Raw genomic sequence first — 3,511 nt, 5'->3', positions numbered from 1 at the left:
CGCCGCCGCCCCCTCCACACCCCCGCTGGCCTCAGGAACAGCCAGGGCCCCAGCTCTGCGTTGCCCACCCGCCCGCCCGCCGGGCGGCTACCTTGGTCAGGACGTAGTAGCAGTCCCCGTGGAAGGTGAACTTTTTCCCGTCGAAGGTGGAGATGTGAGCGCCGCCCTCCAGCGCGCAGGTCCCCGGGCAGAGCAGGTCTTTGCACACCCAGCGGCCGGCGTGGCAGAGGCTGCCGGGCAGCGGGGAGCGGGTTGGGGCTCTGTGGCACCCTGCCTGGCACCCGCCCGCCCCGCCCCCACCCCCGCGCCCCGAGACTCACCACTGCTCACACTCATTGCTGACCTCCTGACCCGGCGTGTACAGACGCCCGTGCAGCCGGCAGTGGCACTGGCTCACGGGGACGCAGCCACCGCCCGTGATGTCATCGTACACGGTGCCTGGGGCAGACGGGAGCGGGGCGTCGGCCCGGGACCCCAGGAAGTGCCGCCCTCCGACTCACTGCACCGCCTCCCCCACCTGTGCCCCACCTGGTACAGAGAGTCCCAGACCCTCGTTGGGGGCCCAGAGCCCCTGAGTGGGGACCCTCCAGAACCACACCTTCAGGGCAGAAGCAGCCGTCCATGGGGTGCTCCTCACACAGGCTGCTGACCTCCAGGTGTGAGCAGGTGTCCATGCAGGGGGAGCCGCTCTCCAGGTAAATCATGTTCCCAGGGCAGCTCTTGGCTGGAAGCAAAGGCAGCCGTGAGTCTGCGGTTCGAGGAGGACGGGGCCCAGCGGCGGGGCCCCGCCAGGGCCTGCCTGGTTTCTGGGCACAGACACGGCCCCGGGCTCCACCCCAGAGCCCCCCCCCGGGGGTCCCGGCTGCTCACAGCAGAGTATCTGGGCCCCGGCCCCGGGCTCCACCCCAGAGCCCCCCCCCCGGGGGTCCCGGCTGCTCACGGCAGAGCGACTCTGTCCTCCAGCTCCCCGGCTGGCCCCCGGCGTGGGAGCACTGGCGGGAGAACTCGGCCACGGTGCTGCACTCGCAGGCGCCCCCTGGTGGGCACTGGCAGCGGTCCTGCATGCAGGCGCGCACGTACAGCTCCACCGGCACCCGGGCCTGGCAGTCCTCGAAGGCCGCTGCGGTCAGAAGCCTCTCGCACTCCGCTCGCTGGACAGAGGGGGGGATGCGATGCGGCCAGCTGCTCTCCCTCCATCTCCTGCCCCTCGCTTCGCCTCTGGGGTCCCACCCAAAGCCAGCAGAGGGGGGCCCACTGGGAGCTGGGGGGCCCAGCCTGCCACTCACATGCTCAGAGCAGGACTCGGGCGCTGGCTCCTCCACCGGGTCCTCACAGGGCACCCCTGGCCTGTTGATCTTCTGCATGTTCCCAAACTCCAGGGCGCTGAAGCGTATGCCTGGTGGGCAGGGGTCCGGTCAGCGGAGGACGGGTCAGCGTGAGCAGGGGCCCCGGCCCGGCCCCCACCTCTGGCTGCCCAGCCCAGAGCCCACCTTCGGAGAGGAACTCTGAGTAGGTCTGCAGGCCATTGTAGTCCCCGCAGAGGCCGCAGGTGTGGTTCTGGAACCTGCTGTCCAGCTCCAGCTGTTAGGGAAAAGGAGCGAGCATGTGGCGCCCGGGTCCCAGGCTGCCACCCAAGCCTCCAGCCTGGCCAGATCCTTAAGCAGGGCGGTGGAGGGGAGGCCCCGGGCAGCCACCACGTGGGCCCCGTGGGGCAGCGGCTGCAGACAGCCTGTGCCCTGCAGCCCTGAGGACCTCTCGAGGCAGGGGCTGAGGGCCCAGGACTAGCGGCTACCAGTAGCCTTCCCACAGCCCAGTGAGGGCCCGCCCAGGTCCTCTGCCCTCTGGCCTGACAGGGGAGCCTGCCGCCCCCAGCCTGGGGACGCCGGTGCCCACCATGACAGCATCCTCGCGGTTCCACATCAGGGTCAGGCCAGCCCGGGAGTAGACCTTGGTGTAGGCGTCGTTCTTCTCGATGAGCAGCCCGGAGCTGTAGTGTGGGGTGCTGACCCTGGAGGGGCACCAGGGTCACTCGCCAGCTCTGGGCGCTGAGGACAGCCCCGCCCCCCCAGGAAGCACCCAGCCCCAAGGGAGGGAGGGGGCGGGACCCCAGCCCCTCCAGGCTCTGGGCGCTGAGGACAGCCCTCCCCCGCCTCTGTCCCAGGTGGGCCACGCATCCCTGACCGGGCTGTGCCTGGGGGGCACTGCCTCACCCCAGCTCAAGCCCCGCCCCCAGCCCCGCTGCCCTCCCCACCTGCCCCGTCCAGGCAGGCCAGCGGGGCAGGGGAGTGAAGATGGAGCCGTGCAGGAAACAGCTCCGTGAAGCAGGGAGAGGGCAACTCCCACGGCAGGACGGAAATCCACCTGAGACGCCCATTGTTCCCCGCACAAAGCAGGAACAATAGTGTCAGCCTTCTGCAACCCGAGCCTGGGCTCAGGCCCCCCCCCCCAGCCTGGGACCGGGCTCTGGTGGTCACCATCCACCCCCCCCCAGCCTGGGACCAGACTCTGGTGGTCACTAACCCCCCAGCCTAGAACCCAGCTCTGGTGGTCACTAACCCCCCAGCCTGGGACCGGGCTGTGGTGGTCACTACCCCCTCTTCCAGAGAAGCCCACAGGAAAAGCAAGACGCCTTGTTTGTGAAGGGGATTCATCCGTGTTTGTTGAATGAATCTGTGACCTGAGCTCAGACCTCAAAGCCACATGCCAGGCAGAAAGAGTCTCATAGAGGGTGTGGGGAGCAGGCCTCCATAGCCAAGCAAATACCACCATCCTTACGAGAAGAGGAGGGGACACTGCCAGCCCCCAGGACAGCACGGGGGACACTGCCAGCCCCCAGGACAGCACGGGGACACTGCCACTAACCCCAAGATAGCACGGGGGACACTGCCACCACCCCCAAGACAGCACGGGGGACACTGCCAGTCCCCAGGGGACACTGCCACCTCACTCACATGGCTCCGTTCACCACGGCCAGCTGGTGTGTGAGGTAGATGGCGTCGTCCTTGATGGTGAGCAGGATGGACTCCACCCGGGGCTGGGTTCCGTCGGTGCCCGCGCCCCGCCGCAGGTGCACGGCAAACTCCTTGTAGGCGTCCCGGCAGTCGGAGGCAAAGTTGTAGTCGCAGAGGCCGGGGAAGCGGAAGACATCGCCGTCGAAGGTCTTGTAGTGGAAGGCGCCCCAGGTGCTGCAGACGTTGTGGCCGTGGTTCCGGGGCCGGCCTTCGGATGGAGCAGCGGGAACACGTGAGCCGGGCCCGCCCGGTCCCCTGCCCGAGCTGTGCGGCGGCCCCGGCCCCGTGTCACCCCGTGCGGACCCCCAACACTGCCACTCCAGACGCCCCTCCCACCGCCCACCCACACACGAGGGCTGGGCCCTCCTGAGCCGCCACGGGAGCGAGACCCGGGGCCGGGGCCCTGAGCCCGCCCTGACAGGACAGGGGCGGCTTGGCCTTTCCGCCCCAACCCAGCTCCCTGCCCTTGCCCCCGACTCCCCCTGCAGCCCCCCCCCCCG

General features: G+C 69.5%; 1 protein-coding gene across 1 annotated transcript in view; it reads right to left on the bottom strand.

Annotated features, from left to right (window-relative positions):
- Nucleotides 1-3,511, bottom strand: part of Muc2 (mucin 2, oligomeric mucus/gel-forming) — an 80,629-nt gene that overhangs the window by 62,088 nt on the left and 15,030 nt on the right. Inside the window, exons 2-9 of the mRNA XM_013033354.1 lie at nt 2,952-3,414; nt 1,894-2,008; nt 1,491-1,581; nt 1,287-1,396; nt 941-1,151; nt 599-724; nt 321-438; nt 73-230 (exon numbers count right to left, since the gene is read on the bottom strand). Of these exons, the coding sequence (XP_012888808.1) occupies nt 73-230; nt 321-438; nt 599-724; nt 941-1,151; nt 1,287-1,396; nt 1,491-1,581; nt 1,894-2,008; nt 2,952-3,414 (1,392 nt within the window). The remainder of the gene's footprint in view (nt 1-72; nt 231-320; nt 439-598; nt 725-940; nt 1,152-1,286; nt 1,397-1,490; nt 1,582-1,893; nt 2,009-2,951; nt 3,415-3,511) is intronic.

Source organism: Dipodomys ordii, unplaced genomic scaffold, assembly GCF_000151885.1.
Source record: "Dipodomys ordii isolate 6190 unplaced genomic scaffold, Dord_2.0 Scaffold166, whole genome shotgun sequence".
Taxonomy (NCBI): Eukaryota; Metazoa; Chordata; class Mammalia; order Rodentia; family Heteromyidae; genus Dipodomys; species Dipodomys ordii.
The sequence above is the reverse complement of the archived record's forward strand: the minus strand, read 5'-3'. Positions and strand labels throughout refer to the sequence as shown.